This window comes from Citrus clementina, unplaced genomic scaffold (genome assembly GCF_000493195.1).
Source record: "Citrus clementina cultivar Clemenules unplaced genomic scaffold, Citrus_clementina_v1.0 scaffold_6, whole genome shotgun sequence".
NCBI classification, from domain to species: Eukaryota; Viridiplantae; Streptophyta; class Magnoliopsida; order Sapindales; family Rutaceae; genus Citrus; species Citrus x clementina.
In genome coordinates, this window is record NW_006262139.1 from 1,509,076 (window position 1) to 1,522,633 (window position 13,558).

Sequence of the window (13,558 nt, forward strand, 5' to 3'; positions counted from 1 at the left end):
CAAAGAGAGTTGATGGGCTTATAGAGAGAGAGAGAGTTTCGAAGAGACAACAGCATCCAGAAGAATTGCCCACGTGTCATCTTTTGATTATCTGACACACTAACACGTATCTTTTTCCTACGTTTTCTTTAATTGCGTGTCTCATTTTCATTTTCTTTGGAATTTTCTAGAATTTTACCTTTAATTTCTTATTTTTTAGTTGTAATTTTTTTTAATCCCTCTTGGAATATATGTTTAGCACTTGATAGATTTTGAAACTGTACTGAATCCCTAGTATTAAAAAAACTATTAAAAATAAAATGCGGAAGGATATATATAAAATATGATCATTCTACATACAAACCGATCATGTGATGTCTTTTATAAATCGAAATTTATTAAATTATTTATTAAAAAGTAACTTTTACTTAAATGGTACTTTTTTCTATCACCATTTACACGCCACGAATGAAATAGAGGATTAAAAATTTATCAGGTGCTAAAATAACAAAAATAAGGTCTAAAAAAGTTAAAGTATAACATCACTCTCCCCATTTTTAAAGATTTGTGAATAGAATAGATTTTTTTTTTTAATTTCAAAAAATTGGGAGTAAATTTAGCCGTCTTTTGACCTAAACATATCTAAGTTATGTTATATTAAACTTGATCTAGATAGTCCTGACAAATATTTCATAAAATTAGTCAGGAATTATTTTTTTTTCAGGTGTCATAATTTTCAAATTTGAAGTGTAATATTTTATTTTGAGATCCATAGTTTGACTGTTGTTTTCATGAGATTTGAAATCTAGATTTCACTCAAATTTCAGAATAAAAGAAATTATTTTAGTCTAAAGATTTGATCTGTGCGGTAATCAAACCAACTCCACTAATTAAAATTATATCTGATTACTAATGTCAATAGCTATTATATTAAATTTCTCACTTTTGGTTTCGAGGATCACAAAAGACACAAGCTCACACACGTGATGATATTAATCTTAATTTAATTTGGGGAACATGGCTACAGGCGACCTTCCATGTGCTCGGACTGCGCGCACATAATTAGATTTACATGTTCTTTTTTTTTTTCTTATAAAATTTATTGACGATTATCCATAGCCTTATTCTTTTAAGCCACGCGCATACCCTCTTTAGATTTACCCTTTTTTTGGGTTATATTTTTAAAATATTATTCAAAGATCTCAATCGTATATTTATTTTATTTTGATTAAAAAATTTTAATTATCATATGTTTACATATATCGTATGTTAGATTTATTTAAATTTAAAATTATATTAATTTGATATACTTTTTTGTCCTCGAAATATTAAATCCATAGTTACAAAATTAACAAGAAGAGTGTTTTGGTAATTTTTAAAAGTACAAAATACTATTGAGAAAGAGTAATGCTACACATCTCAAATTTTTTATCCCAAAAAATTATCCCAAATGATGTGTCATTTATCAATTAGTTAGTGAGATAATACAATTAATTCACTTAGATCTTGTAAAGAATTATCAACCACTTAATTAATGACACATCATTTGAGATAACTTTTTAGGATAAAAAATTTAGAATGTGTAGCACTACTGAGAAAATTAGTTCAACTATAGGAATAAAGGAGTACTTAGTAATTACCTTATATAAGGATTAAAAATTATTTTATCAAAACTGGGACCCCCATTTTAAATTTGAAACCGAATGCCTTAATTTAGTAATTAGTTTCGTTTTAATATTCTTAGAGATCTTTTTTTTTTCTTTTTTTCTTTTTTTTGAAAGGATTCTTAGAGATCTTATTATCCTAATGGTTGAGACCCAAATAGTTTCATTCCACCTCTTCACGGACGCGTGATGTCAAAATAACAAATCAGAAACAGGGTATCAGAATCTGACGGCTTGTAGGTTGTCACACATGAGGGTCATAGGCGAAGATGGTGGCTTCCAGTCTAAGAACCAATTATATTGACCCACCTTTACACACGGGGCATCCTATGCATGTGATGTGTTGCTTAGATTAAAATTGCTTAAATTGTGGGTTTATTATGATTAATTAATAATTAAGTAATTAGCATATTACAATATGATTTCGGGATGGCTATATGCACAAATGGTGCGTTTATTTTATGGAATGATAATGGAGTGAAATGGTAATGAGAAATGAGAATGAGATTCTAATGTTTACCTGATAAAAATAAATGGGAATGAAGAATGAGAAATGAGAAATGGGAATGAGAATCAATTTACTAAAATACCTATAGTATTAAATAATGTAATTAGATACATGTATAAATATTATTATAAAAATAATATTAATTAAAAAAATAAAATTAATAATAATAATAAATGTTAATAATGATAATATTAATAAAAATAATAATAACAATAATTAATAATAACTAAAATAATAAATTTAATAATAATAATAATGACATTTAAAATAATAAAATTAATTGTGGTTAGAACGAGGATAATTCGGAAAATATGAAAAAAGTAGAGGGATACAAAAGTCAGTTTAGGGAATGAGAATCCCTATTTTCAACCTCCCATGGGAGTGGGATTCTCATTCCTTATTTCCAAATTATGTGGGACTTACACATTTTATTCTCATTCCCAAATTACATTTTGCCAAATAAACATGGGTTTCATTCTCATTCCTTCATTCCCATTCCATAAACTCTCAAGTAAACACACCATAAGTGTTCATATGCCATGTCGACGATCAGCAAATTATATTAGAGTTAGGGATAGAGGGATGTGATTGAAATATATTTTTTGTCGCAAATGAAGGGATGGGAATGAAATTTTTTTTATTCCATTTGCATATACAGGATAAGACTAAGAATGACAAATCATATCTCATCTCATCCCATTGTCAACCCTAACTATTGGTTTGGTTTATTATTATATTATTAAATTATTGGATATTTAACATGGCTGAAGTTGGTTACTATTCAAATCTATAGTTTTTGAAGCTTAAGTCTCAATATTAATATGCAATGGAAGCAAACTGACAAATAAAAAATGTTAGTATAAAATTATATTCGAACATGCATGTATTCAAAAATAAAATTATTATTTGATTATTCTACTTTATATTTATTCAAGATTTTTGTTATATTGAATTATGATGATCGTTAAAAGGAAAAAAAAAAGTCAAAATTTATTTGTTTACATTTGGGACTGTTCAGGATAATGTGATAGGACATGATATTTAACGGGATGGGATTAGGACAAATTTTTGTCCCAAAAAAAATAAAGGGATAGGAATGTGACATTTTTTTATCCCACTTGGCAAATCCAATCACTTGCCAACCCTAATTAGAGCAACGGTAATAAATAAACGTGATTCTACAGTAATTTATCAAGTAGGTAAAGTAATGTGTTCAAATCAGCATTGAAAAAGAGAATTGTTATACAACATTTAATCAAGGAGTCATCTCGGCACCACGCATTACGAGCAACACGATTTGTTAACTCTGGCTCGTTGCCACAAAAGTTGTCACTTAGTACCATCATGTTGAGAGCAACACACCATCTTGTTGCCACAAAGATGTCATATCGGCACCACTGCATTGTTAACAAGCATCTTCTTGGTGCCGCCTCGTATCTACCTAGATGTCATCTCAGCACCATATCAGTTTCACCATGATGCCATCGCGTAGCTTACTCAGTTAATTTGCCATGGTTTTATTACTAACGTTCAAGTGAAAATCCATTTCGGCATGTGACCAAAGGAATATCTCAATAAGATGACATCAACCATTGCCCACATTAATTAAATACCTATCAATGTTAGCCCCGTAGCTAGATTTAAGTCGTTAGATCTAGACTCAATGTTTGAAGTATAGATGCATTGTTAGTTGAAATGAGATCAAGGTCTTACAACTAGAGGTGGCCAATGGGCCAGACGTCATGAGGCACGGCACGGGCACAACACGTGTCCGTACAGCATGGCACGGCACAAACACGTTTCAGTAGAGCACACGGCACGGCACGGCACGACACGCATGTGGGCTGGGCCAGGCTTAGAATTTTAAGCACGTGAGCTTTAAAAGTACGGCATGATTAGAGATGGGCTAAAGCACGACACTCGAAAAAATACTCAATAAGCACATTTCATTTTTTAATGAAAGTAAACTTAAAATTTTATAAATTTATAAATAAATTGAAATTGAATCTTTTAATATATTTTATTAACTCAAGTTTTTTAATTTTATTTAATTCTTAGGTTTAAAAAAATTATAATTGATTTATGTTTATAATTTATTAAATAAATAATTGATATCATGATTTTAATAAATAAAATTATAAATATCATGATTTTATAAATATGTATTAATATTATTATAAACTATGATATATTACTCTACGTAATTCCAAATTAACAATTAAGTTAACCCTTAAAAAAATTATTATTATTGTTGTTGTTAAGTACTAAAAAAGAATTCTAATACCACATGGTCAAACTTAGTAACTAATATTACATTCTCTTATTATTATTAATTTATTATTATTGAATATGGACTTGAGTTTTAAATTTTTAATTATATTAAGTTTGAATAAAGGCACATGGATAAAAAAAAGTACATAGGCTTGAAAAAAATAAGATAACAACTTGACATGTACTCTTAAAAAAAAAAGAAAAAAGCTTATGGGCATTTTTTCTTAGGCATGGCACGACACGTGTGCCGGGCCGGGCCTAGGGGAAAAAAAATTAGGCACGGCACGCATAATGAGCACGGCAAAGCACGAGCATAAACACACGTGGGCTTCTTTTGATGGGCCTAGGCCTGCACGGCACGGCCCGTTGGCCATCTATACTTGCAACGAGAGTGAAGCGACTAGTTAGTGAGCCACTAAAGCTATGAGTAAGTCAATGTAGTTATCTAAGTAGTCAAACATCCAATACCTAGATGACATATTTATAGCAAGGCAGTAAGATCAATGTGTAAATGATGCATGTCCTTGGTTAATAAGACTCTTTTCTCTCTTGTTAACTTATAAATAGAAGAGAAGTTAAAGGTATAAGGGTTCATAGTTCTCTCTCTCGTTCCTTGCTAAATTTCTCTCTTTCAAACGTCCTCTGTTTTTTGACTTGAATTTTAGAGGATTTTTGCCAGTGAACCCCACCGATGACTTTGATCGTCTTTGTTTTATAAGTGGTGTCACTTGATTCCAAGGAAGACTTAACGTCCAATGAAGACTCCAACCATCTTTTTTGTTACTCTCTTCATATATTTCTCTAAACAAATTACTTGTATTCTCAATGCAGTATATAATTTGAGTTGTATTCAATTTTTATATGACTCTTAATGCATTCCTCAGAACATTATAAATCGTGAATATTAACCAAATTTTCGTAATCTTATCATCTAAATTTTGGCATCAACAAGAATGTTTAATAGGATTTATTTTAAGGTTATGGTTACGTCAAAGTTGCTCTGAGGTAGAGTATGAATTATAGCTACACACGCAACATGATAAAAAATAAAAAATACATTATAATTTTGATTGTATGATTATAAAAGAGTGTGCCCCTGTGAAGCGATTCCAACGTAGCCCAGCCCTTATTTTAATCTTCTCATGAGCTGGTGGAATTTCTTTGACGAAAAGAAATGAAGTTTGTTAAAAGTAATATTCCTTACAAATACACTTTTTTAAAATAAAAAAAGGAATTGCTATAATATTAATTAGCAAAAGAGCAAGCAGCCGACACCACAATGGTTTCTTCTTTCTTTTTACTTGCACAGAGTGGGGTGATTTCATAGCATAAGTGTTTTTAAATTTGTAAAGAATGTAACTTTAGAATGAGATGGGAGATAAATAAATGAATAATAGTTTGGTTTTATGTATAAAATCATATGTGGATAGGGAGATTGCCAGTTTCATGTATACGAAAATTAATATCTATACGCAACTTATCTTCTTATTATTTTCATAATATTTAACAACTCCCTGATATCAAAATTTTACAATATTATCCTTATTTCTAAGTATAGCTTTGTTCATATATATTTCTTATAAATTAAACAAATTAATATTAATATTAAAATAAAATGTTGAATACTAAAAATAAGAAAAATTCTTATCATATTTTTTATTTATTCTAATCTAATTCTTACCCTTATTTTTTATTTATTCTAATCTTTTTTTTAATTTTTAATCTAAAATGATATTGAATAAAGAAATTTAAAAATTATTTCAACCTTAAAAGCATATTTGCCTTTGACATAGTTGCAACACCTACATTTTCTTATATTTTTTCCCCCACAATAAATGTATATTTTCTATGTCTCAAGAGAAAACACCAAGTACATGATCTATATATTTACCTCTCTTTTTCTTTCTTTGTTATTATTATTATTATTATTTTGTATAAAAAGAGTTATTGGACATTATGAAAACAATAGCAAGATAAGTGATAGATAATGAATTCGATAGGGAAAAAATAACAATCCCCCTATACTTAATATAATGATAATAACTATAATGCAATATTTTCAAAATATAAAACAAATCCAGAACAATTATAAAATATATATGTACTAACTTGCGTGTTCAATTTTAGATTTTATACCTTTAATTTAACCTCAAATAAATCATTTTTCTGAATTGCCATATTAATTTTACACTATTTCATAAAAGCCGTAAGTAAATTCAATTACGATGAGTTTGATTCGAAAACTTTTGTTCGATCTGCCTGATCTAATCAACTATAAGCTAAATGTTTTTTTTTTCTTTTTCATTTTTTTTCCTCCCTTTTGGTAGCTGATTATGGTTAGCATGATATTGGACATAGTAACGTGGGTCATGTGGGTCGTGGGTCATGGGGGTCGGCCACAACAATCGCAACAAATCGATGAGCTTAATTATAACTTATTATTTAATGAAATTTGAATTATGTATCGACGAGTGATGATAGAGATCCCATTTACTATATGCGTATATAATTATTAATTGTCTATTTGTCTTTGATTGCTGATAGAAACAATACATCCACCAAAGGGAACACAATATATGCTTGTGAGTTGTGATTATGCCAGAGTCGAAGGCATTGTATTAGGCAAATGAGTAAATAATTAAAAATCATATGCATTCATATCTGAATGGGGACGTGACAGACATACATAATTGGGAAAGAATGAAACAATTAATATGAATTAGTGACAGATATATAGATATATAAAATTTTTAGCCCAAGAAAAATTTTCTGTCGCGGAATTTACATTAAAATAATGAACTAAAGTTCATAAAAGGGACAAATCATACAAAAAGGGCGGAAAAAATTAAAGATCAACAAAGGAACACTTCACTCACTCACTCTCTCACACACGCGCACACACAACACTTAAAAGAAGAATCATAATCCATCTGGCTACATCAAATCAGAACTGTCCATCAAATGGTTGTAAATAAAAATCTCATAAACACATACTGCCCCTCAGATCTCTCCATCTGTCAAAACAATTCAAAAAGAAAAATTAGAGAGTTTAAAAGACATTGATTCCCAGGTCTAATCCAGTTCCTTGTTGTATCATAGCCGTTGAACAAATCACAACGGAGACAACAATTTAAAGTAAAAATAATTAAGACCAATAAATGGCACAAATTAATGCGGGTCATGGTGTCTTAAGAGGGGTCTCAAAAAGAGAAACTTTAAATCGAAATCTTCTTTCTGTTTCGGATAATAAATATCAATAGATTTATAACATAATATTATAGAATATTGAAAAAAAAAAAGATTCATTCTATAACTCCATTCGATTGCCAAAAAATCAAACTCATGAATAATGACTAGACTGATTTAGACCCGAATTCAGAAAATATATATATCACCAGAACATCTGAAAAAAAAATGTAACAATTTTTAATAGTTATGAAAAACAAAATTTACAAAAATATTTCCAAAAGCTTGAAGAGAAGAAAAGAGTGTAGGGCACTTACAGAATAAGAAGAGAGAGATCAATTCTTGGTGATGGCATAAACAGCATAAATAATTCCAGGGATATACCCGAAAATTGTCAACAGCAAACAGATCCAAAACTCAACCTGCACAAACCATTGCATTAACGATTACAAACAGACAAATTTTTTTAGCGAATTCTTATATATCTTCAGAATGTTTTTAATAAAATAAAATTTTAAAAACACCCCCAAAAGAGAAGAACTAGTTACGTTACCTTGCAGCCAAATTTGAGAAAGACACCGAGAGGAGGCAAAATGATAGCCAAGATAATATCAATGCATGTTGCTGTGCCTTCATCTGCCATCTTTGATTGATTCTTACAAAAAAAAAAAAAAAAATCAAGTGAAATTTAAAGAGTCAAAAGCAAGAAACTTTGATTGAAGATTTTAAAGGAATGTGTGTTTTTTCAATTTGAGTAACTGCCTTTGTGTTATGTAACTGCAGAGAGGGACGATGGGGACTTATATAGAGAAGAGTTGCGAAGAGAATCCGAAAGGATTCGTACACGTGTCTTGTTTTGATTATCAGACACACTAAACACGTACCTTTTTAATTTTGTGTTTCGTTTTCACGAATCATACGCGGTTCAATTAGTTTCCTTAATCATGTATGCTACAACTCTTTGGAATTTTCTCGATTTTTTTTTTTTACTTTAATTGCTTAATTAGTGATTTATACTTTTAAGATGGTGGATCAATTACAGGTTTTTGGTTTTTTTTTTCCCCCCTTATTTGAGAGTAAATTTGGTCTTTAGATTGAAACATTTGAGTTGTGTCACATTAAATTTAATCCCGAAAAAATCGTGATAAATATTTCATTAAACAATATCAATAATAATTTTTGAAGTTATAAGTGTCATAGTTTCAAATTTTGAGTAAAATATTTAGTTTCGAAGCCGTAATTTGACTATATATATATATAGCTAAATATTTAAATCCATCGTTTTTCATGAGATTTAGAATTTACATTTCATTGAAATTTGAAGACAAAAAATAATTATTTTTAGTCCAAATATTTGAACTACGTTATAATCAATTTAGACTAGGTACAGGAAATATCTGACTATCTATGTCACTAATTGAAAAAGAAAAATTAAAAAAAAAATCAATTTACTATATCCTTTCATTGGCTAGATATTTGATAGACCAAAGCTCTATTGAAGTGTGAAATCTCACTTTTGTTTTATGAAATCACAAGGACAGCTCACCCAATGGCACTAGTGATGCTAAAGGCAACTTTCCCATGTGCTGGGGGCTGGGGCTGTGCCCACATTAGATATAAATAATTAAATGTTGATTTTTAAAAAAAATATTTTAACGATTATCCATAACTTTTCTTCTTTTAAGCCACGCGCATTCACACTTTAGATTCATCTTTTTGGTCTTGCCAGTTAAAATTTTGTAATTAATATATTGGTTTGAAGATTTGATTTGCTTTCTTTTATAATAATATGTAAAAGAGAATCCTCATTTAGTCCTTTAATTTTAAGTTGTGTTAGTTCTCATATTTCTTTTAAATTTATTTAATTATGATATATTTTTATTTGTCATATTTAATTATTTTTAATGAGAAGTGTTAAGAAATATTATTCTCAAAAGTTATTGATGCACTTATCATGTCTCAATTGATGTAATATCAATATAAATTCTCTAATTATATGAAAAGTTAATAATACTTAAAAATTAATAATAAAATGATTTCAATAAAATAATGTCACTTCATAAAAAATATCAATTAGTTTACAAATTTTGTATCTTATTTTGTAAGAATAAAGATTCACTTATTATCTAATCATATCTGAGAAAGAAAATCTTTTAACACATATATATTAATAAAAATTTACATAATTATTATATTTTTATTTATTAATTTACAATCACATACGTATATATATTTTTAAATAAAATAGAGAGAACCTTAAATTTAAAAAGAACTAGAAAAATTGTTTACGATAATTGAAAATCATACAAACACGAGGATTCGATAACAAATGGACAAATGCCCGTGTATGTGGCGTCTTCAAGGACGCGTGATGTGAAAGTTGAAAATCAGAAAAAGGGCGTCAGAATCTGACGGCGCCTAGGTTGCCACATACGAGGGACATCGGCGAAGGTAGAGGCTTCAAATTTAAGAACCAATGAGATGGATCCACCAGTACACGTAAACACGGGACATCATATGCATGTGATGTAACTTTCTTCTAATCGTCAACCGACCTTCCACGTGTGTTGCTTAGATTAAAATTGCTTGAATTGTGGGTTTTATTATGGTTAATTAATAATTAAGTAATTAGAATATTACAAAGGAATAAAATCATATGATTTAGAATCTTTAATCTTCTCATGAGCCGGTGGAATTTCTTTTGACGAAAAGAAATAAAGTTTTGTTGAAAGTATTCAAAGGCTTTATGCGTTGCTATCCCTTTTGTCGGTCCCTCATAGACTAAACCTTACTCCCGATAAGTTTTCTTATAAATGCATTTTTCATTTTGTAATAAACTTCATATCTATGTAATATAAAGTTTATTATTATTAGCATAAAATGTCAATTTACAACATAAGATACTGCTACGAGTTGATGTTAAAAAAATGTAGAAAATTTTATTTGCAAACATTTTTATATCTTTTTATTATTTAATTTAGTCCTCATTAATTATTTTTTTAAATCCACCACTGATTTTATGTTGATACAAATAAGATAATAAATTATTTTTTGAATCTGCCTATGATTTTATGCTCTATCATTTAACATTATTTTGATCTAATCAACTATACAAGTTGGATGATATTTTTTTTTTCTATTTTTGGTGGTTGAAGATGCGTAAACCTTCACCGATCGGATGTATCATAATTTAATGTAAAGTGAATAAGGAATTAATTATACCTGATTTCTTTGAAGATTCTGGAATAACTTGCAATCCTCGTGGGATTTTGTTGATTGAGCTTAAATACATGATTGTAAAAGACACCTCAATGCTCAAGTTAGTGTATGGAGATTGAGAATTGTTTTACAACTTGATTTCTTTTGACTTTGCACTAAAAATTGACCAAAAGGTTTTTTGCCCTAATTTATTGGCTGAGAGAGGGGGAAATGGTGGAAAAACTCGAGTTTTCAACACGTGGTTTTATTACTAACCACGTTCTTTTACTTATTAACATCTCTAGTTTGATTGTTGTTTATTTTTTTCTTGACCTTTCATATGAATCATCCGATGGATGTTGTCCTTAAATCTGAGGTCAACTACAGCTCACATTGATATTAATTTACAATCGGGAAGCAATATGAACTGTGTTTATATTGACCTTTAATTTAGGATCAAGGTAAAATATACCCATTATCTGCATTAACAATTTAAAAGAAAAAAAAACACGTGATGCAGTGTAAGTGATTACATTTTCCGGCACTCGTATATTATAGTAGCTGAATATGGCTATCAGATGACTTTGGGCATTTATTGTTTGTCATTTGGATCGGCCACAACAATTGCAACAAATCGATGAGCTTAATTATAATTTAGTGTTTGTGAAATTTGAATTACGTACTGAGAAGTGATGAATATTGTCTATTTGTCTTTGTGTGCTGATTGAAACAATACACCCACCAAGGGGGACACAACATTTATGTTTGTGATTATCCCAAAGTTGAAGGCATAGTATTAGGATCAGGCAAATGCTAATAATAAATTAATAATAATTTATAAATAACAATATGATCTGAATGGGGACATATACGTACACGTGATGTGGCCCTATTTGTCTTAGCATAAATGATTATTTTTGTGCGGTAATGTAGCAACCGACATCTTTTAATTACCGTTACCTATTATATTTATCTATCTATATCCATATTGATGGTGGCCCATATCCCTGAATTTTTTGCTAGCGTGTGCGTGTTTGACTTGAATAATGAACAAATTAATTTTACTCGTGTTTCCATTTGGGTTTGCAAACAATCTGGGTCTCAGAGGTAACAGGATAAGCATTGCTTATGAAGATGTGCCACCACATTTTTTTAATGAACGTACAAGTGCAACAACAACTGGCTAGGGTTGAACTGAGAAGTAAATAGACTTGACAAATTATATGAAAAGGATAATTTGTTGTAAAGATATGATTTGCTCAAAAGCTAAACTAATTGTTATCGAGTAATAATTGATATCTTAAAATTTTATCAAACAATTAAATAAAATTAATGTAATTAATTTTATTTTAATGGATTCTATGTAATGTGTAATGTGTGATTCATCAAACAATTAAAAAAATTTACAAGTTTTAAGTGGAAATAATTACATTCTCTCACTATTTATTTTATGAATGTTAATAAATATTAAAATAAAATTTTATCATGTCTAGCTCTAGCACTGCTCATTATTATTATTATTATCAGGAGAAGTAGGCCACATTGAGTGGCTACCGGCGGTTCAGAATTTCGTCCTAATGGTCAAGTATAAAATCTTGTGTATATTGATATTCCTTTCCATAAGTTCGGACTAAGACGAACTCCTCTTCGTAGTTTATAATTGATCTTTCTCCGCTCGGCCTAGAATTAATTTGCCAAAATTCACTTCTACAATTAAATTTAAAATAATATCATTTTTTTTTTACAATTTACTAATTCATCTTTGTTAAGTGTTCTTGGTAGGATTAGGACGAGTTTCTCTTCCTTAGCATCTATGTTGGGCTCCTCATCCTCAAGCTTTCGGAAGGTCCACTTTTACCGATGAATATTCTACAATATGCAAATGAAAAGTCAGAGGTGTGTGCTACCAGTGAGAACCATTGACGGTCAAGTCAGCAACCAAAATTTTTGGAGAGAAAAAATGGAGAGTGAGAAGTATAAATTAAATAACATTTATTTGAGTTATTTTTTCATTCAAATTTTTACCAAAAGGATAGAGTTTATAATGACTTTTGTTGATTTGAATGATGTTTAAATTACTTTTGAGACACTTGCCATTATATGGCGATTTATGTTCATGTTAATTGATGCTTGCACAAGTGTCCCTGACCTTTCACTTATTGGCTTCTTGCTTACCCAGACAGATTACTCCATACCTTGGGGTACGGATTACCTTACGTAGGCGATTTGCTCAATATTGAAACTTCTCCTTACATTTTTAGGCGTTTATCTTTCACATGGGCGAGGAAACTTCCTCTTGGTAGATTTGATGAACTTCTGCTTTCACTGGAACTTTCGCTTATTGTTAAAGCAATACTATTCGTGCAACGTTGTGTATTAAAACTCTCAGTTTCACTGCACTTCGATTTTTGCTTTCACTACAAGTGAAATTATAACTGTCACTACCATATATGTAAAACGTGACTATCAATACAAATTTGAGAGTGAAGACAAGACTCCAGGCAATTATGAATGTGATTATTACAACTCGATTTAGTATATTTTGATTTTTAAAATCAATCATGTAAATTTATTTTTTGAACTAAAACCATACATATGTTGGTTGATGCGGATATAAATAGTCACAATTCAGCAATCGGGTCGCAATGAATCTGCAAGAACAAATCACAATGTGTCCTCCAACTGCAAGAACAGATCCCTTCCATTCTTAAAGATTTAAGAATGGATTGTTAGGAACCTTCACGAACATATT

The 13,558-nt window shown here is 29.7% G+C and overlaps 1 protein-coding gene across 1 annotated transcript; it reads right to left on the reverse strand.

The window, feature by feature from the left end:
• Positions 1-7,177: 7,177 nt before the first annotated feature.
• LOC18038500 (hydrophobic protein RCI2B) lies at positions 7,178-8,371 on the reverse strand. Its single transcript, XM_006428284.2, has 3 exons — positions 8,162-8,371; positions 7,926-8,030; positions 7,178-7,436 (listed from the first exon to the last, which is right to left on the reverse strand). The coding sequence occupies exons 1-2, from the start codon at positions 8,249-8,251 to the stop codon at positions 7,944-7,946; spliced, it is 177 nt and encodes a 58-aa protein (XP_006428347.1). The 5' UTR covers positions 8,252-8,371; the 3' UTR covers positions 7,178-7,436; positions 7,926-7,943.
• Positions 8,372-13,558: the final 5,187 nt, after the last annotated feature.

Bases quoted from the DNA above. Each gene is read 5' to 3' on its own strand.
- LOC18038500 (XM_006428284.2), bottom strand. From the start codon at position 8,251: ATGGCAGATGAAGGCACAGCAACATGCATTGATATTATCTTGGCTATC. The intron at 8,031-8,161 runs GTAACGTAACTA...TGGTTTGTGCAG, and splicing joins TTCTCAAATTTGGCTGCAAG to GTTGAGTTTTGGATCTGTTT.